We start from the raw sequence: 26,748 nt of genomic DNA on the forward strand, positions 1-26,748 counted from the left end.
GCCCATGGCAGGAGGAAGGCATCAGAGAGGGAGCCCTTGCCCAGACCCTGTCTGGAGCAAAATCTGTGGCACATCCTGTTCTGCCTGGTCGCGAACAAATCCACTTCGGGAGTTCCCCACCTCTCGAAGATCATGCTGGCTACCTTCTGGTGAAGCACCCACTTGTGGTCAGAGGAGAAGTCCCTGCTTAGGTGATATGCTAGTGTGTTTTTGGCACCCAGAAGGTGACACGCTTCTAGATGGATTCCGTGGTCGATGCAAAAGTCCCAGAGACAGAGTGCCGAGGATTGCACGTCGCCTTGTCTGTTGATATAGAACATCAAGGCTGTGTTGTCCATGAGGACTCTGACCACTCTGCCCAACAGGTAAGGTCGGAAGACTGTGCATGTACTGTGCACTGCCCTGAGCTCTTTGACGGTGAAGTGTAGTATCGATTCCTCTGGGGACCACATACCTTGGGTCTGGAGGGTGCTGAGGTGTGACCCCCAGCCGAAGTCCAGGGCATCCGAAACCAACTCGACTGAGTGAGGAGTGCTGACAAAGGGAACACCTTCTAGGACTTTCCTGGGGTTGGTCCACCATAGCAGCAAGGTAAGTACTGTCATGGGGATGGTGACGACCTTCTCCAGGTGGTCCCTGGACTGGGAGTAGACCGTCGCCAGCCACTGCTGCAGTGGTTGCATCCAGAGCCTGGCGTGGCGCACCACATATGTACACGCTGCCATGTGACCTAGCAGACACAGGCAAACCCTGGCCGTGGTCAGGGGAAATGCAGAGACTTCCGCGATGAGGTACATCAGTGTCCTGAATCTCTCCAGTGACAGGAACGCCCTGGCTCAGGTCGAGTCGAGCACTGCGCTGATGAACTCTATCCTATGTACCGGAACCAACATGGATTTTTTGTCGTTTACCAACAGACCGAGGCAATGGCAGGAGGCTAACAGCTTCATGACATCCCTTTGTACCTGGCTCTGCCCTTGACTAGTCAGTCATCTAGGTATGAGTAGATCTGGACACCCCGACATCTGAGGTAGGCAGCCACCACTGAAATGCTCTTGGTAAATACCTGCGGTGTTGTTGCTAGGCCAAACGGGAGGACTGCAAACTGACAGGGTTTGGGACCCACTGTAAACCAGAGGAAGCGTCTGTGTCCCTCGAAGATGGCAATGTGAAAGTATGCACTTTTCAGATTGAGGGTGGCATACCAGTCTTCCGGATCCAGGGAAGGGATGATGGAGGCCAGGGAAACCATGAGGAACTTCAGCTTTGCTAGGAAGCGGTTCAGGTCTCGTAGGTCCAGAATAGGTTGTAGACCGCCCTTGACCTTAAAAAGTACCAGGAACAGAACCCCTTGTTCTTGAACTCTGGAGGAATGACCTCCACCACACCTACCTGCAGTAATCCCTCTACCTCCTGCATAAGGAGACCCTCATGAGAAGGGTCTCTGAAGAGGGACAGGGAGGGGGGTTGGAAAGAGGGGTAGAAAGTAACTGAAGGGTGTAACTCCACGCCATCGTACTGAGGACCCATCTTTCCGACATTATAGATGCCCACGCAGGGAGGAAAGGAGAAAGGCAGTTGGTAAAAATAAGGGAGGGAGGATCCTGGGAACAGTCTGGTATGCTGCCCTCGGGTGCACCCTGAAAATGAGCACTTGCCCGCTTACATATTGTGGGTCGAGCTCAACCGAGAGGTTGATAATCAAGTTGGGCCATTTCCAGCACAAATCCACGTTTTCTCACCCTCGTTTGTGTGTGTGTGTGGGGGGGGGGTGGGGGAGGGTGAGAAAACCTGGATTTGTGCTGGAAATGGCCCAACTTGATTATCATACACATTGTAAGGAGAGTGATCACTTTAGATAAGCTATTACCAGCAGGAGAGTGGGGTGGGAGGAGGTATTGTTTCATGGTCTCTGTGTATATAATGTCTTCTGCAGTTTCCACAGTATGCATCCGATGAAGTGAGCTGTAGCTCACGAAAGCTTATGCTCAAATAAATTGGTTAGTCTCTAAGGTGCCACAAGTCCTCCTTTTCTTTTTGCGAATACAGACTAACACAGCTCTTACTCTGAAACCACTCATAAGTATATGCATATTACATAGATATAGATCTCTCTCTATATATATCCACTCTGTATTTAAAGAATAAGTGATATAAATTTGAAAAGAATACACCGTACTCTTCATATATAACGAAATGGTTAAATTGCTACTTTAAGTATAAAATTCATTTTACCCTTGGAGCCATGGTCAGTACCTCCATATATAAATGACATATATATATATATATATATATATATACTCAATGTGACTGAATATACCCCTACACACTTGTAATAATCTTTGCATAAAAAATGCCTTATAAAGCATCATTTGAAAACTCAATTTGCTGGTCAGTATTGTCTGATAAAGTATGTGTGGCATGATCGTACCCTAGTACGTCACATTCATGTAATATGTCATGATTCCATGTGACCAGAGAGATGAGATCAACTTGCCAAGCTGGCCTACTTTAAATTTGTTTCTTCATGCAGTCCTTAATTTTAGGATTCCTCCAATTGTTCTTTTCAAATCAATGGTTTCAGCACTAAAAACTGTTTTATTTTCAAACATTTAACTCTTGCTTCCTGATGCCAATGCATATATAAATATATGGAGTAGGATTGAGGGGAAAGAGAGGTTGTTTTTGGTGTCATAAATTCTCAATGTTGCAAACACAGATTGCTCTACAAGAAGAAGTCTCAGAAATTCTGAAACTAAGACTGGAATCACTTTTAAATAGTCAGACTTTTTAAGCCTAATTAACTTGATACAGGTGAATCATTTAACGTTATCTGAAAGTGCTCTTTTCTCTGAAGCACCAAAATAAACATTTTGCATTATTTAAAGCACAAATATATGCACTGATTATCTTAGGTGACTTTTATGGCTTTTCACAGAATCCCAAATTAGGAGCGTCAAGCGTTGTACCCTTGAACTCCATAATGAAGAGTGACATACCTTTTCCTCCCCATTAACTGAAGTTTTCAGTGGGAGAGCTCTTCCAATTCTTCCTCCCAAGGAAGGAACTTTTGCATAAAACAATATGAATTTTAATTTTTAACACTTTTTAACACACAACATAAACCCTATAAATCACACTAAAGTGAATCAAGTAAAAATACTACAAAGAAACAGAAAACTCAAAACAGATTAACAACATATCACATATGAGGATTTTGTTTATTTTCAATCCAACTCATTCTTAAAATTTCACATTTTTCCTTTAGTTATGTAGAAGTCACTTTGTCTGAAAACTTTGTTCCTTGTTCCAAGTTCTCTGCCACTCAGGAAGATGACACTGCATCAGTTCTTGTTTACACTTTAAAATATTTCCTGCACAATCATATTAACAAGATTTTTTTAAAATGAAAGCATAGCTTCAGGGGCATAATTCTGCAGAGTGGGTTGGATTCCACAGCCTGTTCCGTGGCCATGAAATCCTGGAACAAATGAGACCCCAGTAATAAAACTAAAATGTTTATCATCATTGTTTTAACATTTGGTTAGCGTTGTGAAAGAATGTATAGTAAAATAAGGTTAACGTAACCTATAAGGGAATTTCACTTAAATAATTCTATGATGGCAACTTGTTTTTTCAGGGATTGCAACGGGGTCCACTCATCACTCTGGTGCCTCCTCAGCCTGTCTTGGGAATTAGCTCTGCTGTTGAGTGTGCCCCCTTTATGTGGTGCATTGCCGCCGTGATTCCTGCTCTTGGACCCACGTCTCTCCAAGGACCATGGTGTCCTCTTCAGCGACACAGCCCTCCGGCCGTGCCACACACTGTGATCCCCCATTCCAGAGGACCTGCAGTATACTGTTCAGCCACTTCCTGCCAGTGGCAAACTGCAGTCCATGGTCTAGCCACTTCCCGCGTGGCTCCGGCACCCCCTTTACCCTTGTATCAGCGCCTCAGTCTGCAACCCCCCAGCAGTCAGCCAGGAGTTGTCTCTGGCTTCCTCGGCAGTTCTCTTGGCCCTTCAGGGACACAGTCCTTCCTCCCTGGGCTCCCAGCAGAGAACTGCCCTACTCTGCCTTGTAGCTTCCTTTTTATATGGGCCTACTCAGCCCTGATTGGCTGCCACCAGCACAGCCTCCCTAGGGCTCCTTTTAACCCCTTTTCTGCCAGTGAGGGGCAGCCGCCCCATCACAGGGATATTTTTTCAAGTGGATAAAATAAAAATACCTACAAAAATATGCAAGACTTTCAATCAGTTAAGGAATTAGAACATAAGAATGGCCATACTGGGTCAGACCAATGGTCCATCTAGCCCAGTATCCTGTCTGCCAACAGTGGCCAATGCCAGGTGCTTCAGAGGGAATGAACGGAACAGGTAATCATCAAGTGATCCATCCCTTGTCACCCATTCCTAGTGTCTGGCAAAAAGAGGCTAGGAACATTTCAATTAAAATGAATGAAACAATTAAAGAAGAATATTATGGATTCATACCCAGATAGTGCTATTAGATTACGTTTTGGAGACTAACATTTACCTGTACATCCCTTCCAAGATTTGAAGTGTTCTACTACAACCTCTTCTAATTTCTTTAATTTTGGATGACTGTAGATGATTTTATTTTTATTTGCAGGTCCTGTAAACCAAATAAAGTCATTTTAAAAAATATACCTGTGTGTCTTTTTTGGAATAAGTATATAAGAGGTTCTGTGAACTTTGTTTTCTTGTCTACTTCTCTCTTCCAAGTCTGAGAAGCACCAATTCCCAACATTTCCAATCTAATTACAATAACTATCTAGCACATGAACTTCAGTGAACTCATTACTGAAGCGCATGTTTGTTAAACCCAGTTTTTCAAGACCAGAACATTACTTTTGTTGTGGTCAAATTAAAAAAGTATTGCACAAGGCTAGTTAAGAGATTATAATAATAATTTATAGTTAAATTCTAACTGAACTTCAAGGCTTCAGATCTACAAAACTGTGATTTGAAGACAGATGGAACTGTTTAAATAGAACACATAAAAGCTGCAATGTAACTACCATCCAGTTTTGTGCACTAGGAAAGAGAGGCACCACACTGAATATCAGACTTATTTTGCATCACGAATAATCAGCAGTTAGGCTTTATGTTGAATAGACCTTCTGCCCGATTTAAATTTTGAGGGGAAAAAGTGCTCTTCTAGAAAAAATTCAGGAAGCAAATATGCTGACTTCAAAGGTAAACACTGACCTGTTCTATTGTTGTAAAGAAAATTTCCATTTGCTGAAGTCACAGATGTGTCTGAAAACATGTTTTCAAGTTGCCGATACAATTTCATGAAGTCCTCATTCCGGCTAAGTTCATTCCTGGCACGAGTCAAGCCTTTATAAAAAGATAAGATGGTTTAATATTCAAACTCTTGAGTAATCTTAAAAATTTGGTGTTTTGCTACATATAAATTGAATTTAATTCAGAATCAATTCCACATTTCCTTAACTGAAACCGAAATAGAATTTTCTGAAGCAGCTAAGGTTATAATGGAAAGGCTTATGTAATTGGGAGTAAGTATTATTTCAGGGGGTGTTAGCGTGTAAGTACGAGGACTAAATGCACATAACGGAAGTCTACATCCTGTTGAGGAAAATTAAAAATGATTATTAAAGAACTCTTAAGCTTGTCCTTTTCACCAACAGAAGTTAGTCCAACAAAAGACATTACCTCACTCACCTTGTCTCTTTAATATTATCTAGTTTAAATTAGGAAACTGGCCAGCTGTTGAAGATGCTTTCTGCACTCAAGGGGACCCATAGCTGAAAACAGTTGAGCTACTAGTGTAAGCAGGACAGTGTTACATGTCTTCTTGAGCGTTTCTGTAACAGTGCAGAAAAAAGGTTTGCCCTGGTTACCCTAACAGCTGAACTATTGCCAGCACTGGTTCAAGGGAACCCACTGTAACGGAGACTGTTGTCAGTAATCAACTTCCCATTGTAGAAAGGGCTTAAGGAAGCAGTGAAACGGAAGAAATGGGAAAAATAATAAATGCATACTCCAGTGCATGCATCTACTAATACAACAGTAATAGTCTGTTGTATTAGTGGATAGTAATAAAATGTCAAAGTAAGCATGTATGAAAGCAGTGATTGTAAAAATACCAACACATGAATGTCACAAGACACTAGCATATACATTACTATTTGCTAATGATTTCTATGATCTGAGGCATTCTGTAAGATTGTTTTTTTTTTTACATTGGTATCAAATCATCCAGAAGTGCTAATGGTATCATGAATACAAGGTCTCATCAGAGAGCTCCTGTCGGCTTAATAACGCCACACGTCTGCAAGAAGCAGTAGCTATATCAGTGGGAGAAGCTCTCCTGCCAACACACAGCTGTCTACACAGGGAGTTAAGATCGGTATAACTACACTGCTCACACCCTGGACTGATGTAGTTCTTCCGAAGCAAGTGTGTACTGTAGACGTGGCCAGATTCATATTAGTTTCTTTCTAAATTAATAAGGATATGTGTATATTGCATTGGAAATCCAGGGTCAGACTCAAGTGTGAGCCCAACCCCGCCCTACCAGCCACACACAAATCTTTCTGACTTGGGTCAGCAAGCACTCAGGACCTGGCTCCTTGGATTCATCTGGGGAGCGTGTAGAGAAGTCCAAGCCCTAGTCCCACTGTGAGTTGGGTCTAAGCCCCATCATTTTGCAGTGTGGATGCAGTTCAAGCCACAAACTCAAGTCAAAAGGTCTGCATAGTGCAGTATGGATACGCTAGCATGATTGAGAGACCCGGGTCCCACAACTGTAGACCCAGGTTTACAATGCAGTGTGGATGCTCAAGCATACCAAGGCCACAAGCACAGGTCCCACAGACCAGGGTTTACAACACATTGTAGACATATCCTAAGTGGTTAAAATATATTGTGTATCTTATTCTATACATCTGTTTGTACCCTGAACCCTTTCTAGATATGTGGTTCTCAGCCTTTTCCATACCATGGCCCCAGGTTACAAAAGAAAGTGTATGGACCAACATTCCTTTCCATCTAGCCATAAAGAAAGGGTGGGTGGTAGTGACCCCATGTCATAAATATAAAGGGAAGGGTAAACCCCTTTGAAATCCCTCCTGGCCAGGGGAAAGCTCCTCTCACCTGTAAAGGGTTAAGAAGCTAAAGGTAACCTCGCTGGCACCTGACCAAAATGACCAATGAGGAGACAAGATACTTTCAAAAGCTGGGAGGAGAGAGAGAAACAAAGGGTCTGTGTGTCTGTCTATATTCTGTCTTTGTCGGGGATAGACCAAGAATGGAGTCTTAGAACTTTTAGTAAGTAATCTAACTAGGTACGTGTTAGATTATGATTTCTTTAAATGGCTGAGAAAAGAACTGTGCTGAATAGAATAACTATTTCTGTCTGTGTATCTTTTTTGTAACTTAAGATTTTGCCTAGAGGGGTTCTCTGTGTTTTTGAATCTAATTACCCTGTAAGGTATCTACCATCCTGATTTTACAGGGGGGATTTCTTTATTTCTATTTACTTCTATTTTTATTAAAAGTCTTCTTGTAAGAAAACTGAATGCTTTTTCATTGTTCTCAGATCCAAGGGTTTGGGTCTGTAGTCACCTAGGCAAATTGGTGAGGCTTTTTACCAAACCTTGTCCAGGAAGTGGGGTGCAAGGTTTTGGGAAGTATTTTGGGGGGAAAGACGCGTCCAAACAGCTCTTCCCCAGTAACTAGTATTAGTCTGGTGATGGTAGCGGCCAATCCAAGGACAAAGGGTGGAATATTTTGTACCTTGGGGAAGTTTTGACCTAAGCTGGTAAAGATAAGCTTAGGAAGTTTTTCATGCAGGTCCCCACATCTGTACCCTAGAGTTCAGAGTGAGGGAGGAACCTTGACACCCCAGGTTGAGAAAGAGGTTACTCGCCAGTAACTGTTATTGCTTGAATGTGACACCCCTGCACACTCACACTTCTGCGGCTGGCATCTCTTGGCGTAGAGCTGCCCAACCATCTTGAGAGCCATTTTGCCCCTTGAGGAGAATTCCAAAGACTCCAACCACTCCTCAGTTCCTTGCCTAATTTTGGAATTATTAAACTGAGACTCAAAAGAAGTGGGGGCAAGTTGATGATGAGTAGGAATATGCAGAGGCAACATGCCTGATGAACAGTTACTGGTAAATCTCTTTTCCAGTGGCTCTGCATTCTCCCATTTGTGGGAGATTAGTGAGCAGTACCTCTCAGAAGATGGGATGAGCAATTCCAGGTGAACAAGGACTTAAAAATGAGCATCACCTTTGGATGACAGATCAAGAGAGTATTAGAAGTGCCTACAATCTTGCTCTCCCAGATCTGACCCCCAGTGAAGGACAACAATTTTTTTGCGTAAAGACCATACAGTTTTTCAAGTAATGGCTTTGCAATTTCTATAAAAAAACTAGTAAGGAAGCCTGTAATATGGGTGCTGTGTTCAGATTAGTTAATACCTTTTGATATATCCAGATAACTGAACACGGACAAGTCATAACAAGGGCATAAATGAGACTTGGGAAAATACAGACAGGTTAGTGACTTCTCCAAGATGGAAACAGATGGCTGGAGACTGAAAATGGGCATGAGGACACTGACAAATCACATTTCTCATATGCTCTACAGTTTAGAGAATATTTGCCATCTGGCCTGTATCTAACTAAGTCTGTGGGCTGAAAGGCTATGAGGAATGACTTCTTCACAGATGTCTGCTGTATGGTACAGATGATACTCTGACAAACCAGAGGTCCCAAGAGCTTTGTGAAACAAGACTCCAATCCCAAAAGCAAAAAAAAAGATACATGAAGCAGAGGAAATATCCCATGACAGCTACATCCACCTCATGATGACAAAGATCCAATGAATTGGGAAGACGTATCATATTCAAAGGCAAACCCTGGTAAGGATTACTAACAACATCTTGGCTCCGTACCAGCTGATCACAGAATCACAGAATATCAGGGTTGGAAGGGACCTCAGGAGGTCATCTAGTCCAACCCCCTGCTCAAAGCAGGACCGATCCCCGACTAAATCACAGACAGATCTCGTGAACCAATAGGATCAAAGAGAATACACAGAGGAATTTCTGATTCCAGCCCAAGACAAGGGGCTTCTATCAAGGACATTAGGTCTTGTTTGACCATGTATCAGAACTGGAGACAATGAGCGGTCTCCTTGCCTAGTCAGGACTACTCTCCTTGTACTACACAATACCCGAACAAGACCTAAGACAGACATCTGTGTCATTGCATGTAAACTCTCTTCAAAGTATTTGCCTGGACATAGCTCTCCACCCTACACCACATGAGTATGTGGTACTGGCCAAAGAGAGACAGCCTTCCAAGCTAAACAAAACAGCTCTCAACTCCAGAACACTGGCATGAAGCTTTCATCTGGGACGAGATCCACAAACATTGAAAAGGTGGGGGGTGAGGTGGCAAGATAAATATCCCAGTCCACATCTGGAAATATTCCTTTAGAGATGGTAAGGGAGGTGAGAAGGGAATTCCCTTATATATGCGTTTCCTTCACCTTTTCCATCTTGAATGATCTGAGATTTAAGTGGCTCAGTTGTAAGTAGGGTCAAGAAGAGGTAGAATCTTTGTAAATCAGTGTCGTGAAGACCACCGATATAGCCTGGGTGTGGTATCACCCAGTTACACTGTTAAGGAGCCTGTCTGTGGGCCAAGGTCCAGATGCGGAAATGAATGAAAAAATGCCCTGACACCTGGAAACTTGAACATTTCTACTGATTTCATCTGGAGGACTCCCACAAAAGGAAATTCTAGACCCTCAGTAAGCTATCTCTGCAGGAACTGAAAGTAAACCATCTGTAACCATCACCTTTGTGTAGTGTTTATCTGAGATTAAGTTTCTGATACTGGAAAGACTCCAGGACAGGAGATCTAGGTATAAGAGTGCCAACATAGTATACCCCAAAGGATCAGGGGACTATTGTGCTCCCTATAAAAACAGAGTTAACCATGCCAGGTTCTCAACACCAGACTCAGACTATCCAGTTAGGTCTGGGGACACATCCTCTGAGCAACTTATGCTAGACAGAGGCCCACTGCATGTGAATATGCTGTATTGCACTTAGACTAGTACATCACCAAAGCTGACACTGGATGAGGAAAGCATCAAGGATCCTGTGTGCAATAACTGCACCTTTGGCAGTAAAGAAGGAATTAGCAGCAGTTGGGACCATTCCCATTTTATACTCTCAGAACCCATCACCATAGGAATTAGCAGCAGTTGGGACCATTCCCATTTTATACTCTCAGAACCCATCACCATATTATATATATATATATATATATATATACACACACACACACATACACACACACACGCATTAGGAAGGGGCAAGTGGCCCCAGATGCTGCTCTCTAGAAGATTACACAGCTTGATGCCAGGAGGTACTAATCCCACGAACAGGAATGTGCAGAGGCCAGTCAAAGAAGAATCCAGGTTTTATACAACAGTAAGATCTTTTCTACACCATCAAAAATGGAACACACTATACTCCACTGGTGATGGCGAGGGAGGAAGAGGTAGTGCAGACAGTGTTCAGGCACTTTACCGTCATGTACCTAACCCTGCAGAGCCATGAGACATGATGGTAAAAACACCAGAGTGCTGCCCACGCTCTGTCTTCCATGGCTGCTATTACCAATAGAGCTGAATTGTTGGGGAATTACAGGTCCTTTTTTTTTTTTTTTGGCCAGTGTAGACACTGCCTTAAAGACCTAATCCATTTCTGCACAGACCTTTTAATGGCTGGTTCTATCTCTATTCTGGTCTATTGCTGTATCGTGCTCTGAACTCTGATTGCATCTTCCTCATACTTCACTGATCTATCTCCATACACACATCATTGCTTTCCCAATCTAACTACACTATCTCATCTACAGATTATTTCAAGTCTTACATTGAGCATGATATTTTCATCAAAATGTAAGCTGCAAAAAGAAAATATACAAATTTTATTTGCAACTCATTTGTTAAACTATTTTTGTTCTAAATAATTTTAAATACTCATATATACCTGGTACTCAACGTAATATGTTTTTATTTCCTAGTAATTAATTGGAGGAGGAAATAAGGAGCAGAGATAGTTTGTTTGTGAATGCATTTTACCTTTTGATCCATCCATAATTCCACACAGGAAGATAAATAATGATCGTGTTCCCATCTGCAGGAGTAGTTCATAACCATGATACAAACTAATGCAAAGAGCAAAATCTCCTTCAATTACGCCCTGTTGTATCCCCTAATAAAACAATTATGACACATTGGATTAAATAAAAGAGGTCAATAAGCAACAGGGATCAAACTGCAATTTTTGATGCCAAAAATCAGTTTAACATTTGAAAAATGAAACTGCAAAAGAAAACAATACTGAATTGGTGGTTTGTTCCCCAAAAACCTCATGAACCAGGCTGGAAATGGTTTGGGAAAGTTTCCTAATAATTAATAAAAGTAACCTTTTTTCTCAAAGGAGTCATGGAAGAATTTTGATAAAGGAATCACTTGAGAATAATGGACATTGGCAAAAATATTTTCAGAATACACCAATGCTGTTTTGCTTGTCCTCTGGAATAAATTAACTATCTGCCTTACCAAGAGAATACCATTTTGTTGTACTGCTCTTTTTGTTGTACTGCTTGTTGTGTTTGGCAGGATGGGATTTCCTTTACACTTACCCAACCTAAGCATCTTGAGTTGATAAAGTTGTACTGGTTGTTATAAATTACATTCTCTGTTATGCTTAAGGCACTCATAGGACTTTTGGAAAACCATAAATGAACTGAGTTTCTCTGTATAGCTGTCACCTGGCTTACTGAATAAATGAAGGGAAGACTATTTGTGATTAGTAAAAACCCTGGGGCAATTTAAACAAGGAGGTGCATTAGCTGAATTTTCAGACCTCAGAGTAATCTTGGCAGTTATATTTTACACATCTAGTTCCCTATATAGTTTCAGATGGATACAGTATTCTTCCCTCTTTTCCTAAATCAGGGGTTCTCAAACTGGGGTCAGGACCCTTCAGGGGGTCGTGAGGTTATTACAGCAGGGGTCGCGAGCTGTCAGCCTTCACCCAAACCCCACTTTTTCTCTGCATTTATAATGGTGTTAAACATATAAAAAAGTGTTTTTAATGTATAAGGGTCACACTCAGAGGCTTGCTGTGTGAAAGGGGTCACCAGTACAAAAGTCTAAGAACCAAGGTCCTAAATGGTCCTGCAGTGGTGTTGAGAGTGGTTAAACAAGTTGGCACATTCCATCCCAGGGCTGCACATCTGTGGTAATTTCTATTTATAGTTTGTCAAGCATTTTGAGATCCATTGGTATTTTATGTACTATGTAAATGTAGGAGTATTACTACTTTTTATTGAATACTGTAGAATATAAACTCATTTAGCCAATTACATTACTAAGTAACATTTACCGCATTGCGTGAAGAAGGGTTTTTCCGAAACTGATCTCTTGCTAGAATTATCTGGTACTTTGTAAGGCTGGGAATATCACGCTGTGCCAAAACTCGAATTTTAATCAGGCGGCCAGCAAATGTTTCCAAAACCTGCAGGTAAAACAAAAAGCACATATGTAATGCAAAGATAAAAAATGATTGTGCTTTTTCAAAATTTCGTTTGTTTATCTATAATAAACAGTCAGCTTTAATAAACGGTTATCTGCCAAACAGAGATAAAATAAATAGAATTTAACTGACTCTCTTAGTTTGTAGGTTAAATGGTAATTTTGTAGAGACTATTCTGTGATTAAATTCACTTCAGGATAGCTTATAGTATAGCAGATGGATACTGCCCATGTTATTTCCCATTACAGTGTTCTCCACTGTCAAGGTAAGTTTCTTGTGTCTTCCAGGGTGTAAGTATTTTTTTTGTAATTTAATTCTGTTCATACACATCATGCAAGCCTGTTTTCTACTTCAGTGGAACAAGGGAAATTACCAGCTTTAATTCATCTTAATACTGTTTTTCTCCTTTGTTCCTTTGCCAAAGGTGGTCAGGATTTTTTTCCATATACTTAGTTTTGCATGAGCACTAACTCTACAATTTTATTATTGGAGTAATCAGATTTTGCTCTAGACAAATGGCCTTTTCAATTTGTTGGTCCATTTGGGTAGCAGTATCGAAAGAGTCTTAGCACTCTGTAACACCATCACAAGTTTTCTCCAAAGACATCTTTGTTAATTTGACAAGAGACCATTAACTCTGAATTCATGTTAGCTGTATGCACTAGTAATCAGACTGAGGTAGTGTCTGTACTAACTATATTTACACAATTTCCCAGAGGTTGTAGGAGGAGCTCAGTTGAATTGGTGTAAAAGCCAGTGAAAGCTGTAACATTCAGAAAACTCTGGACGCCCTACCTGTTTATAACCATTTTTGTTAAACATGTTGAAAAACGAGGCTAACTGCAGTAGTAAGTACAGGTCTGCTTGTTGGAATCTTGGGTACCAACAGCTCCCACCAGTTTAAACACTGGTTAAGGCTAAACCAGAGGGAAACAGTTTGGGAAAGTTTCCCCTGTGTCTAGAGTGAAATGTACTAACAGCAGAAAATCATAGAATCATAGAATATCAGGGTTGGAAGGGACCCCAGAAGGTCATCTAGTCCAACCCCCTGCTCAAAGCAGGACCGATCCCCAATTAAATCAATATCAGATAAATCACAGTTTTAGAAGTAGAACATGTTTATTCCAGACGTCAACTATTCCAGTTTTACTTTGCATAAACCTATAATATTCCGATCTCTAACTATGGTAATTATCAAGTCTACAATTAATCTACATGTACCCACTACGATGACAACTGAACATAGTTCTTTTTGCTCACTTGCTTCAACTTATACTGCAAGTTGTATTGTTCTGGCTCCTTATTTTGCATTTGCTAGGTTAGACATACTAGGGCACTTGAAGGCCAGTCCTGGGGGAGGGGAGAGCGATAAACTGCCTCAGCTCATCTACAGAGATTTCTCCCCCCACAGAATCACCAATGGGAAAGGAAAGGGAGTGGGAGAGGAGCGAGAGGAGCTTCAGTATGGGAACATATCTCCATCCCTGCATGTCACAGACCCGTTGAATGTGGAAAACCTAACTAAGGGATTATAAAGTCAGCAGACTAAGCAGCCCATTATGATGTGAGCAGTGGGCTGTTTATTGGAAAATGAGTCTGGGGCTCCAACTACTAACTTAATGCTCTGTTGGGTGGATCTGGGTCTGCTTCTCTTGCCTCCTTCCATGGCCTTGAATTGGGAGACAGAAATGATCCACTGCTAGGACCATGATAAAATGTTGAAGCTAATGTAGCAGGTTCACGCAGCTTGTCAGTAGCAATTTCTACCTTGGGAGAACTGCCTTCATATCATTGTGTCACTTGCTCCCTCCTGGAAGGAAATGAAGCAAAGCAGGAAAGATCAAGGGGATTGGTTGCTGCTTCACTGTTGGGGCTTCCTGACTTTTTTCTGGCTCAGGAGAAGGCTACTAGGGTGACCCCCTTCCTGAGCTGGCCACAAAACGAGGAGAGCTTATTGTCTATGCACTGTCGGGCAATAAGTGTCAGAATATCAAGTTTTCCCTCTAGGCTTTTTTCTGCTTGATTGCTAGGCTACAGGGGCATATGCTGTTGTAGTACTTCAGGAAGAAAGGGAAGCCAGAATCCAATCTCTCTGTCCCAAAAGCCAGTGAAAAACACTTGCCCAGATTTCTGCATCAGAAATTAAAAACATTAAGGCTTATTTTAATTTAGAAAAAAAATCAGAACATCCTAAATCTCTTGCAGCAAGGAGTTCTTGTTCACTTTGCCTGTATCCGTGGAGGCAGAATAAAGGTGGCACACTCTTCAACAGAACAATTATACCCCGGGAGCCAATAAGTCAGTTCTTCCCCAAAGACCTATTGTAGAATCTGTAGGGACTTTATTGAGCTGAAGAAATACATACTCTATGGCATATAATCAATGTAACTTGTAAATGACAGTCACTAACCACTAAATTAACAACATGATGGGACTTGAGTGAGATCTGCATTTCACATTGGAATAAAATATCTAAATAACATGATTTGAACAGGTCAGGGGAGACATTTACTGGAATGGCGTGCCATAAAATACTATATACTAAGAGAAGCAATAACTTCCATAATGCAGTACTACTATTAGATCAAAGAAATACTTCAAGATGAGAACGTGAAAAACCTGAAGACAAAAGTGTAGTGTGCATTACACCCAAAGACCTGTATAGTGTAAATTAGTATTTGAATATAAGCTAACAAACATAAACAAGACTTCTAACTAAAAAATAGCATATACAAAATATAAAGGTAGACATTTTTCCTTTAAAGGGAGCCAACGCCTTTGCTAAATTTTGATAACATCATAGCTATGGTTTTATGTACAGGTTTTTTGTTTTTTTACACTATTATTTCTTGTAATTAGATACATCTTTTAAATTTTTCATTATGTATGTTTGTGTTTCATCTCCCTGACCTAATCTGCGGTATGGAAGAAAATGATATCCCCACTACATACACAGTGTACAAGCACTGACTATCTGATCTAATCATCTTCTACAAAACAAACCAAGAAAGACTATTATGAAAGACAGCAGGATTTAGTCACCTGGAGCTTCAAAACTGAAGTAGATAAGGACTGTAAACATAACCTACTTAGAAAAGTTACAGCAACATGCATCACTCAGATACAAGTGAATCATTACATTTAACTAATCTCCCAGTATTTGATTTAAATCAGCTATAATTAAAAAGCAGAGTAACTGCAAATCATTTTAATCTTTCCAGGACATTTTAGTTATACACAATAGTATAAAAATATTTTTTTAAATAGAACTGTAGAACAAATAAATTTTCTTTTAAATTTAAATATGAAATTCTCAATAGTGCCTGAGTATATTTATAACTCAATGAGATCAGTTAAAAAAACAGCTGAATATATTACCAACAGTATATACAAAGACATGCATGCATAATTATCCCACTCTATCAAGTGGGAAAGTAGCCATGAGTGCAGTGGCATATGGTATCAAATTAAATAAAATATTTTCCCCTACTAAACAAAATCAACATAACTTTCACCACATAAAAACTGATCAATTTCACCCCCACACCACTTAAGGTACTAAACTACAAAAAGGTTTCCCATGGCCCACTAATATCCTCAAGTATACATGGAATCATTTGAGACCTGAATTCAAATCTAGCATAGACTGCAGTATGGATGTTTTAATATATTTAAGAATATGCACATTAAGTCAAATCGGATAGGATTTTTTTAAGAATGCTGTGATCTCTCACTAGTTCATGGCATTAATTTGTTCTCTTTCAGCCTAAATAAAAATAAAGGATGTGGGATTATTCCTAGAGACGGCAGATTTAGACAGGAAATAAACCCTGTCATTAGACTGGTTATTTAAGTCCACACTACCAAGTTTCCCGCAGTTAAAATGATCTCTAACAGTAGAAGAGGATCAGGAAAAAAAGATTTAATAGCTTGCGCATAAGGAAGTCTTTTTTGGGAGAAGGATTAGTTTGAGGGGAACTATCATCTTAAGAACATAACATAAGAACGGCCACGCTGGGTCAGACCAATGATCCTTCTAGCCCAGTATCCTATCTTCCCATAATGGTCAATACCAGGTGTTTCAGAGGGAATGAACAGAACAGGCAATTATCAAGTGATCCATCCCCCGATGTAAACTCCCAGCTTCTGCAAATCAGAGGCTAGGGACACCCAGAGCATGGAGTTGTATCCCTGACTATCTTGGCTAATAGCCATGATGGACCTATGCTCCATGAATTTATCTAATTCTTTTTTAAACCCTCTTATAGTTTTGGCCTTCACAACATCTCCTGGCAATGAGTTCCATAGGTTGACCGTGTGGTGTATGAAGAAATACTTCCTTCTGTTTGTTTTAAACCTGCTGCCTATTAATTTTATTGGGTGACTCCTGGTTCTTGTGTTATGCAATTGAATGTATCCTCTTAAAAATAAAGATGGTAAGATCTAACCTACACCTGGCCTCCCATAATCACAGGAAGTTCAAAGTCTGACCTCCTGTCAAAACACAGGCCACGGAGCTTCCCCAAAATAATTCCTACAGCATCTCTTTTAGAAAAACATCCATCCCCACCTCCACGGAGTGACAGACCTTAAGGAAAGTTTGGCAAACAGAGGATGTTTATTGTTTTAAGGTATGTTTTCTCTTAAATGCTTTGAATTCAAGAAAATCTGGAACATTTTATGTATAGAACTACTAAACATTAAGAGACAAGTGATACACTGCTATACTACCTTGAAATCCTTTTTTAAATTGTCCAAAACTAAATCGACATCCAAAGCTAAATAAACCCAGACTTGGTATGGAACTCATTGTGGTCTACCCAATAACAGTACCTATATCCTTAAGGTGTCTTTCTGATAACCATATACATTCATTCCGATCCTTCAGCCTTTCCTTACTTCTCACCTGCTTTCTGGTCAGATGAATATATATTATTCATAAAAAGATTCAGAGGCTTAGGTTCCTTTCAACGCCTTGCAGTGATTTTTTTCTCTCCATATGAGGTTTTAAAGTTGTCTGAAGCTACACAAAACAGAATCCACACAGTTTTCTTGCCTTTGTATTCATTAAGCTAAAAACAGATATCACACACAGTCTTGTATAACCAATTTTAAACTAAAGGAAAAAGGAAAAAACGGTTACCTACCTTTCGTAACTATTGTTCTTGGAGATGTGTTCCTCACGTCCATTCCATTCTAGGTGTGTGCGCGCCCGTCAGAGATTTTTCCCTTAGCAGTATCCATAGGTTCAGCTGTGGTGCCCCTCTGTGTGCTGCGCTCATGCGCTGGTATATTAGGCACCGCCAACCCTATGCCCTCTCAGTTCCTTCTTGCTGGCAACTCCAACTGCAGGGTAGAAGGGTGGGTAATGGAATGGACATAAGCAACACATCTCCAAGAACAGTTACGAAAGGTAGGTAATTGTTTTTTCTTCAAATGCTTGCTCATGTCGATTCCATTCTAGGTGACTCACAAACAGCATGCTCAGAGGTGGGCTCAGAGTTTACAGTCTAGCGGCTTGCAGTACTGCTTTACTGAAGCCAGCATTGTCCCGGGCCTGCTGGGTAAGTGCGTAATGGGAGGTGAACTGTGGAAAGACGAAAAGGTGGCTGTCCTACAAGTGTCCTGGATAGGCACTTGGACTAGGAAAGCTGCCAAAGAGGCTTGCACCCTGGTTGAGAGGGTGGTTATAATCGCCGGAGGTAGCACCTTCGCCTGAACGTAGCATCAGTGAATGCACGCAGTGATCCAAGAAAAAATTATTTGAGCGGACACTGGACAACCTTATATCCTGTCGGCCACTGTGACGAACAATTGCATTGACTTGCAGAATGGCTTGGTCTTTTCAATGTAGGAGGCTAGTGTCCTCCTGACATCTAGGAAATGCAACCTACTCTCCTCCTCCGAGTTATGCAGCTTTGGAAAAAAGACAGGTAAGTAAATGTCCTGGTCCATATGAAACTGAGAAACCACCTTGGACAGGAAAGCTGGTTGTGACCGCAGCTGGACCTTGTCTTTGTAATAGACCGTATAGGGCAGTTCTGATGTAAGCGCCCTAATCTCAGAGACTCAGCGAGTAGATGTTATTGCAACCAAGAATGCGACCTTCCAGGAAACAAGAAGGAGAGAGCAGGAAGCCCAAGGCTCAAAGGGGGTAGGAGTTTCAGGTCCCACGGAGGAATGCCATGCAGGTAGAGGCGCTCAAGGCCCTTGAGGAACCTGGCAGTCATGTCCGGGGTGAAAACTGACCTACCCTGGAGTGGCAGATGGAAGGTCGAGATAGTGGCCAAGGGCAGTGGTTTTCAAACGTTTTTTTCGGGCGGCTCCCAGTCAGCAGTGCAGCAGGGGTGCTACGGCAGGCTTCCTGCCTGTTCGGGCACTGCGGACTACGCTGCGCCCCAGAAGCGGCCAGCAGCAAGTCTAGCTCCTAGGTGGAAACACACAAGCAGCTCCGCGCAGCTCTCGCCCCCAGGCACCACTCCCACCCAGTTCCCATTGGACGGTTTCCAGCCAATGGAAGTGCAGAGCTGGTGCTCGGGGCAGGGACAGTGCATGGAGCCCTGTGGCCCCCCTGCCTACGAGCCAGACCTGCTGTTGGCTGCTTCCTCGGCGCAGCGCGGTGTCAGAAGAGATAGGGACTAGCCTGCCTTAGCCGGGCAGCACCGCCGACGGGACTTTTAACAGCCTGGTCAGCAGTGCTGACCAGAGCTGCCATGACCCAGTGCCTTACATTCCATGACCCAGTACCGAGTCGCAACCCGCAGTTTGAAAACCACTGGCCTAGTGGACCTTGATAGACCTTGGAGCTTGAGATGCAGAAGGTAGTCCAGGATTAACTGCAGTGGGCCAAATGCCTTTGTCGGAGGTCCAACAAGCAAACCGCTTCCATTTGGGCAGGTCGGTCGATCTGGTGGAGGGCTTTCTGCTGCCCCAACAGGACCTGTTGGACACCAGCTGAGCACTCCTGCTCCTCTGCATTTAACCATGCAGCAGCCAAACCGTCAGGTGCAGCGCTGCCAGGTTCAGATGCAAAGACCACCGTGGTTTTGGGACAGCAGGGACAGCCTAAGCAGTGGCTAATGGAGCAGCTACAGAGAGGTCCAGAAGCATGCCGAACCAGTGGTGGCACGGCCAAGCCGGCGCTATGAGGATCATCTTTGCAGTGTCCTGCTGGATCTCCGTGAGGATCCTGTGAATTAACAGCATTGGTGGGAAGGCGTACAACAGAGTCCCTGACCACGGGAGCAGAAAAGCGTCCGACAGGGAGCGTCTGTTGATCCCCCGAATTGAGAACAAAACGTGGCACTTCCTATTCTGCCTAGATACGTACAGATCCACCTGGGGATTCCCCCATCTCTGGAATATGATGCGGACCACTTCCAGATGGAGGGAGGATAGGCCATGAACTGCAGGGTGTAACCTGAAGATATTATGTCGAGCACCCAATGATCTGAGGTCAGCCAAGACCAGGCCGACCAGAAAGGGCACAGGTGATTGAGGAAAGAGTGGGAGGCTGAATCCAGGAAAGAGACTGGGGCACCGTCCTCTAGTGCATCCTCAAAATGTCTGCTTCTAGCCTCCTTGGCTCCCAGAAGGGCAAGGCTGAGCAGATGAATGGGAAGACGACTGGTGTCACTGCTTAGATCCCTTGTCTCTATCCTTTCTCCTGTAGGTGTTCAGCCCGGGAGTCCCCCAGGACTTCCTCAGTCTAGGTGAAGGAAAAGGATGAACAGCTTCCTGGACTGCTGAGGGATATGAAGGCCCAAGAAGCGAAGGGTACAGGAGTCTTTAAGGTCATGAAGCCTTGTGTCTGTGAGCTTGGAGAAGAGCCGTGCCCCCTCAAATGGGGGGTCCTGAATGGTGGTCTGCATCTCCTGGGATAAACTGGAGGACTGCAAGCAGGAGCTGTGCCTCATGGCCACTGCAGAGGCGACCACCCTGGCTGCTGAATCTGTAGCGTCCCAGCTCATCTGCAGGGCGCCTCTCGCTACCGCTGCGCCTTTGTCGACCAAAGCAGCGAACTCCTGGGCTTGGTCCTGTGGGAGGGCCTCCTTGTATCTGCTAAGAGAGTCCCACAGATTAAAACTGTACTTGACTAACAAGGCCTGGTGGTTAGACACCTGAAACTGCAGGATGGCTGTCGAATGAGCTTTTCTGCCAAACAAGTCTAGTCGCTTGGCGTCTTTGTTTTTCGGAGTGCCGCTGACTTGGTCCTGCCTGTCCCTTTCATCCACAGTGGACATGACCAGTGATGCCGCTGGAGGGTGAGTGTACAAATATTTGAACCCTTTTGCAGCGACGTAGTACTTCTTTTCCGCCTTCTTAAAGGTAGGTGGAATGGAAGAGGGGGGCTGCCACAGCGAGCTGCCAATCTGAAGAATCCCTGGGTGGACAGGCAGCGCGACCCGGGCTGGGGTGGAAGAGGATATAATATTAAGAAGTCAGACTTCTCCACGAACTCCTCAATTTTTAAGTTCAAATTGGCAGCCACCCTTTTAAGGAAGGCCTAGTGCTCCTTGAAGTCGTCAGGAGGACTGCCCGTTTGGAAGGGACATGCCACCGCTTCATCCAGAAACAACAAGGACGATTGCACTGCCGGGGGAGGGACGGGTTCCCCTTCCCTCTCCGGGGACGGCTCCTTATGTGTTGGAGTCTGCTGCGCTGCCCCCACGTCACATTCAGTACCATGTTCTGACTGCGGTGCCAGGGAAGACTGGTGGAAGTATGGGACCAGCATCATCAGTACGCCCTGCGGGTTCCAGTATGGTCCTTGAGCGAGCCACTGTCCCTGCTGCCATGCCGCTGCTGCAGATGCCACACGGGTCTCACGGGTCGGCGGCAAATCACTCCTTTTTGGTGAGGGGCTGAACTCCCGGTCTGACTCAGACCATTGCCCTTCCGGCTACCAGAGTGGAAGGCCTGAGTCTGCTGACTTACCCTGGTTGGTGACCAGTGAGATCAGGGTGAGGATCTGTGCCTTCCCAAGAAGCGATACCAAGGAGGTGGAGACCGGTGCCATGATAGGGAGCAATCCTGCTCCTGTGGGGACTGACGTCTAGGTGAAGGTGACCTGCGCTGTGGCAATCTTTGGCGGGAAACTCGCCAGTACCATGGATACAGGGATCGGTGCCTCAACTCCGGCGTCCCATGCCTTGTAGGGAGAGAGTGCGGCACTGGGGACCTGGGCCTTCTGACCCACTCTACTGAGAGTGCGGTGCTGGGATCCTAGGCCGTGGATATGGGGATCTACATCTGAGGTCCCGAACCCAGGCCCCGAGTCTCAGAGCCCAGGTCATTTGACTCAGGCTTGTAAGGTGAAAAATAGTAGTGTAGACATTTGGGCTCAGGCTGGAACCCAGGCTCTGAGGCCCACCCCCCTCATGGGATTTCAGAGCCTGAATGTCGACCCTGGAATTTTTAGCCCTGCAGCCAGAGTGCGAGTCAGATGACCTGGGCCAGCCACAGCCATGCTGCGGGTTTTTTATAGCAGTGTAGATATACACAAAGAGATTACAGTTAAATGGTCAGCAAAGCTTCAGCTCTCTGTATGCATGTAATTCAACATTTCTACATCTGTCCATATGTGCAGCTTGGCTGCTTTGAAATATTACACATCCTGCAATCAGAAGAATCAAGAGTATGCATTGTCCCTTTATCATACGATGGCATGAAAAATGCTAGTGATGACACACTGTATCTCCGTCTTAAAACTGAATAATTGCTTCTCTGTTGTGTCTTGAGAACAACAAAAAGCACTCTAACTGCAGCACAATTCTCTCCAGAACAGCTGTGTTTCTTAGCAGGCACAGACAGAGTCTCGTTAAACTCCAGTCGATACTGCTGGAAAGGATGATGGCTAAGCAATGTATTCATGTTGAGCCCATCACCCTGGTATCTGGACACAAACTGCATGGGTTATTTAGGAGTATTACAAACATATTGCTTAAGAGTCAGTTTATCCCTACAACCTTAGCCACTATTAGATACATCAGAAATGCAATGCATGTGACTGTATGTATGCATGTTATATCACTGAGTATCAAAAGAGCATCACATTGATCTGTAGACTTGGGGTCCTTTTGAAGTCTTTGCTCCTGCTGGAGTCTCAAATAGCTACAGCAATGAAAGATGACTTTTTCCAGCTGAAAATGGCTAAAAGCCTGTGCCCCATCCTGTCAGATGATGACCTGAACACAGCAATGCATACCTGTGTGACTTCCAGGCTGGAGGTCTACTATAATTCACTATGCCTAGGTATAATTATGCAGATATTTACAAAACTTCAGTCCAGAATGCAGCCTTCCCCCAGCACACAAACAGTGGAATACAGCAGATCACCCTGGTGCTGCCACACTACTAAATCAAATTCAGAGTCTGGTCTTAATTTTCAAAATCCTCTGTGTAACTGTCTCAATAGGACACCTCTCTCAGTGCAATAATTCTTTTTCAAGTACATTTCCTCACAGGTTAGGAATTTGTCAACCTGAAGAGTGGAGCCTGCAAAAATGAGACACCGGGCTTTCTTGGCAACAGGGCCATGCCTTTGGCACCTGTGACTGCAGCTATTTAGAATTATGTTGTGGCCTTCAGAACCACATGCAAGACTCACTTATTTGACTTGGCTTTCCTGCAGTCTCAGTTAAAAACAGAAAAGTAGCAAAAAAGAAGATGGACCAAAAAGAGGAGATGTCAAGAAGGAATAAAGGGAGAAAAAAGAAAAGAGAGAGGAAGTAAAAACTAATTAAAAACCCCCAAAATGACACACAAATCCAACTGCCTTGAAATGAGTAGAGAGAAAATAATGCAATGGGCCTTTTTAAGACTTGGATTTGATTCTTTACCAGGTGCTTGGATACAACAATGCTGGGTGATGTTATAAGAAAAATACATATGCTGGCCAAATCTATTTGAAGATTCTGCACAGAGTGCCTGGAATTCTGTGCAGACAAGACAGCATCTTGGGTTGCACCTCTGCTTTCCTGATTCCAAACAACGTCACATATAGACCACATCACAAAAAAGTTCCTTTGTGCCCATTCTTAGACTGATTCTGATGGAACCCCGCCATACGCACTGAGGTTCTAATGTGCCAGGGTTGGTCCCCCAGCTCTGCCCCAGGTCCCACCCCCACGACCCCACCCCACCCTGCCTTTTCCTGCCCCAGCTCTGCCTCTTCCTGCCCTGTTCCACCTCCTCCCCACAAGTGCCCAAGCCCTCGCTCCTCCCTCCCAGTGCCTCCTGCATGCCACGGAACAGTTGATCTGCAGCGGGTGGGAGGCACTGGGAGAAGGGGGAAGTGCTGATAAGGGGGCAGCCAGTGGATGCTAAACACCCACCATTTTTTTTGTGGGTGCTCCAGGGCTGGGGGACACTGTGTAGGACAACATGGAGGCAGCACAGGCTGCCCTGAGGCCCTGAAACACCATCCAGGCCAGGCCACGTGAGCGAGTGATGCAACACAGGTGTAATGGCACAATCTGCTGCTTTGCTGTTACAGTAATATTTGCTGAAGCCACCACCCTCTCTCTGCCCTTATTTGGGACTCCAATGTGTTCCCTGCTGTTTATGGGGGTTCAAGGGTACACTGGGGTGGGGGGGGGAAGAAGAGAGATGGGCAGAATTTGTGTATGGGGGCAGGAGGAATGAATACACAGGATGGCAAAACAGCTGGAGGTAGAGGAAGGAGAAAGGCCCAAGGGCAAAATCACAGACAGGGAGTAGGAGTTGGGGGTAAGAATGGGATAGAGGCACTGCCAGATTCTGGGAGAAGGAAAAAACACTGGGATGGGAAGAGGTAAAGGGGATAAAGGTTGAGCCACCTGCAGTGGATGCAGAAACAGGTGTGGGTGACAGAAGGGCTTCTTCCCCCCCTCCCTTTCACAGGATGGAACATCTCAGCACCCACTTCCCAGGGCTGTGTTCTTAAAGGCACAGTGCATCCCAATACCTAAACAAGGGAGCTCTTCTTCATCTGAAATGACTGAGTTACTAAAATGGACTTGATTCACTGAAGTATTTTACACACTTACACACACTCCTAAAAATATCAGAATTGTCATACATGTTTTTAGAGTTGAAAAGAATTCCTTATTAGTTTAAATGTCTGCATAAAACCACATAGCACTACATAAATTTGTCTTATCTGCTGTTCTGATACCCTGAGTTTGACTTCCTTTCTTGTAATCTATTGTAAAAGTAATTTTGCGCCTTTTAATAATTTATTTTTAAAATGCTTTTACAACTACTATTCTTAGCACTTCATTTATCTTTGTTAACAGATGAATGTCATTGTGCTATATAATTTGTATTTTAATAACAATTCATTAAAAATAGGGCTATCAAGTGATTAAAAAAATGAATCATGATTAATCACATTGTTAAACAAGAATGGAATACCATTTATTTAAATATTTGTGGATGTTTCCTACATTTTCAAATATATTAATTTCAGTTACAACACAGATCAGAATACAAAGTGTATAGTGCTCACTTTATATTTTTTATTACAAATATTTGCACTGTAAAAAAGTAGTATTTTTCAATTCACCTCATACAAATACAGTAGTGCAATCTCTATCACGAAAGTTGAACTTACAAATGTAGAATTATGTACAAAAAATAAACTGTATTGAAAAATAAAACAATGTAAAACTTTAGAGCCTACAAGTCCACTCAGTCATACTTCAGCCAATTGCTCAGACAAACAAACTTGGTTACAAATTGCAGGAGATAATACTGCCCGCTTCTCATTCACAGTGTCACCTGAAAGTGAGAACAAGTGTTTGAATGGCACTGTTGTAGCCAATGTCGCAAGATATTTATGTGCCAGGTGCTCTAAAGATTCTTATGGTCCCTTCATCTTCAATCACCATTCGATAGGACATGCTGATGATGGGTTCTATTCGATAATGAGTAGCAGAGAGGACCGATGCATGTTCATTTTCAGCACCTGAGTCAGATGCCACGAGCAGAAGCTTGATTTTTTTTTTTTGGTGATTTAGATTCTGTAGTTTCGGTATCTGACTGTTGCTCTTTTAAGACTTCTGAAAGCATGCCGCACCCCTCATCCCCCTCAGATTTTAGAAGGCACTTCTGATTCTTAAACCTTGGGTTGAATGCTGTAGCTTTTTTTAGAAATCTCAGATTGGTATCTTCATTGCGTTTTGTCAAATCTGCTGTGAAAGTGTTCTTAAAACAAACATGTGCTGGGTCATCATCCAAGACTACTATAACATGAAATATGTGGCAGAATATGGGTAAAACAGAGCCAAAGACATACAGTTCTCCCCCCAAGTGTTCAGTCACAAACTTAATTAACGCATTATTTTTTAATGAGCAACATCAGCATGGAAACATATCCTCTGGAATGGTGGCCGAAGCAAGAAGGGGCATACGAATGTTTAGCATATCTGGCATGTAAATACCTTGCAATGTCACCTACAAAGGTGGCATGCAAACCCCTGTTCTCACTTTCAGGTGACACTGTAAATAAGAAGCAGGCAGCAGCATCACCTATAAATGTAAACAAACTTGTCTGTCTTAGAGATTGGCTGAACAAGAAGTAGGACTGAGTGGACTTGTAGGCTCTAAAGTTTTACATTGTTTTGGTTTTGAGAGCAGTTATGTAACAAAAAAACTACATTTTTAAGTTGCACTTTCATGATAAAGAGATTGCACTACAGTACTTGTATGAGGTGAATTAAAAAAATACTATTTCTTTTATCATTTTTACAGTGCAAATATTTGTAAGAAAAATAATATGAAGTGAGCATTGTGCACTTTGTATTCTATGTTGTAATTGAAATCAATATATTTGAAAATGTAGAAAAACATCCAAAAATTTTTCATAAATTTTAATTGGTATTCTATTGTTTAACAGTGCGATTAATCACAATTAATTTTTTTAATCTCGATTAACTTTTTTTTAGTTAATTACGTGAGTTAACTGTGATTGACAGCTCTAATTAAAAATATTATAGTTGCTAGTAGTTTTAGCAGTCACAGCTAAGTAGTTTTAGTATAACGTTTTCTGTGGTTTTTATTGTGAATTTGTAATTTTCAATTTTTAAATTCTAATTTTCATAGTAAGTCAGAGAGGGACAAACTACGGCCCATGGACCACACCCGGC

At 42.8% G+C, this 26,748-nt stretch overlaps 1 protein-coding gene across 3 annotated transcripts in view; it reads right to left on the reverse strand.

Moving 5' to 3' along the window:
* Positions 1-26,748, reverse strand: part of FANCM (FA complementation group M) — a 142,122-nt gene that overhangs the window by 70,828 nt on the left and 44,546 nt on the right. For all 3 annotated transcript variants that reach the window (XM_084630703.1, XM_084630702.1, XM_084630701.1), the window contains exons 5-8: positions 12,470-12,601; positions 11,158-11,290; positions 5,231-5,362; positions 4,536-4,634 (exon numbers count right to left, since the gene is read on the reverse strand). In XM_084630703.1, the coding sequence (XP_084486829.1) occupies positions 4,536-4,634; positions 5,231-5,362; positions 11,158-11,290; positions 12,470-12,601 (496 nt within the window). The remainder of the gene's footprint in view (positions 1-4,535; positions 4,635-5,230; positions 5,363-11,157; positions 11,291-12,469; positions 12,602-26,748) is intronic.

This window comes from Lepidochelys olivacea (assembly GCF_965140295.1).
Source record: "Lepidochelys olivacea isolate rLepOli2 genome assembly, chromosome: 6".
Lineage (NCBI taxonomy): Eukaryota > Metazoa > Chordata > Testudines > Cheloniidae > Lepidochelys > Lepidochelys olivacea.